At 31.5% G+C, this 1,367-nt stretch overlaps 1 protein-coding gene across 1 annotated transcript; it reads right to left on the bottom strand.

Moving 5' to 3' along the window:
- Positions 1-787: 787 nt before the first annotated feature.
- On the bottom strand, positions 788-1,361 carry LOC111384775 (cannabidiolic acid synthase-like). Its single transcript, XM_023009098.1, has one exon. The coding sequence runs from the start codon at positions 1,347-1,349 to the stop codon at positions 963-965; it is 387 nt and encodes a 128-aa protein (XP_022864866.1). The 5' UTR covers positions 1,350-1,361; the 3' UTR covers positions 788-962.
- Between the last annotated feature and the right edge of the window lie 6 nt (positions 1,362-1,367).

Below are 1,367 nucleotides of genomic sequence, written 5' to 3'. Positions count from 1 at the left end.
ATTAATTTGTTTTAAAGTTAAATTACTTGAATGCATTTGGTAAACTGAAGTTTTTATTGTTTATCATATTCTTTAGATAATCTTAGATACCATCTTCTATTAGGATTAATGAAATTTTGTGGAGATTTTCCATTTAAAGTATTGGTTTTTTTATTAAAAAAATAAAATAAAATTAAATGGGGCGGAGCCCTTGTTACCAATACTCGCCTCGAGGCGGAATTTCCTTCACTATACATGACTCAATTACCCGATTAAGCAGGCAATCCCTCCCCTATACGAGGCGGGGCTACAGGTATCGAATTTGATAGGTATTTTTGTCATTTCTATTCAAGAGAGAATTTCTACTTGAAAAGTGGGGTAATTTTTCCAACCCAGACACAATTAACTCGGAAATTTCTAGATGATTAAGATGGACTAAATTAATTTTTAGCTATAATTAAAATTCACTGAAGACCACATAATCTAAGCCATTGTTGGTGATTGTTTATAAATTATTCATAATGGATTAAATCATTTTTTACACACAAATTATGTGGAACTCACAAGTACTTCTTACTTATCCATGGTTCATTTTTGTATATTTATAATTTAAACTATTTGTAAACAACTCCCAAAAAATGATTATTTTTATGTTGACCATGATAGTAAGAGGAAGATTATACAAACATCAATCGTAGTTGAAGTTTTAGGCCACTCTTTTTACATAAAGCGTGGTGATAAGAAATACATAAAATTTATAAACGGAAAGAAAAAGAAGAATTCGGAGATCAAATCAATATCCTCTTCAAATTTACTAAAAATGGTATCCTTTATTATTAAACGTACATTTACATAATGATCTTTATTGACACAAACTACACCAATTTATCTAATATGCAAATCACAGTAATAAAAATCTATCGGGAACATATTTATTAAGTACAAATAACATAAAAGTGTAGAATTTAGTTTCCCCGTGAATCTTATTTCCCATTTTTGTTCCACCATGAGTAGAGGGGCGGAATACTCTGTTCATTCCGGAAGAAATTAGCAGGATCAACTTTGGTTTTCACATGAACCAATCTGTTGAAATTATTCTTGAAATATTTGATCCCCCAAATGCTGGCTTGTGCATAGCTTGTGTTGCCCTTGTTATTAACTCCAATATCAAGATCTCTATAGTTGATATATGCAGCTCTTGGAAATCTTGAAACATAAGGAGCCATGTAACTGTAAAGCTTTCTAATCCAATTTATATACTTATCTGATGCCTCTATCTCTTCTTGTTCCCAAGACACCAAGTGGTGGATTTTGTACAAATTACCAGCTCTGTGAGGAAAGGGAATTGCAGAATCTGAAATTTCCTCCATTCTTCCACCATATGGACT

This window comes from Olea europaea, unplaced genomic scaffold (assembly GCF_002742605.1).
Source record: "Olea europaea var. sylvestris unplaced genomic scaffold, O_europaea_v1 scaffold30003, whole genome shotgun sequence".
In the NCBI taxonomy this organism is placed as follows: Eukaryota; Viridiplantae; Streptophyta; class Magnoliopsida; order Lamiales; family Oleaceae; genus Olea; species Olea europaea.
Note: the sequence above shows the minus strand (reverse complement) of the source record. Positions and strands in the feature narration are given on the sequence as shown.

Excerpts from the sequence above, each read along its gene's own strand:
- LOC111384775 (XM_023009098.1), bottom strand. The coding sequence starts at position 1,349 with ATGGAGGAAATTTCAGATTCTGCAATTCCCTTTCCTCACAGAGCTGGT.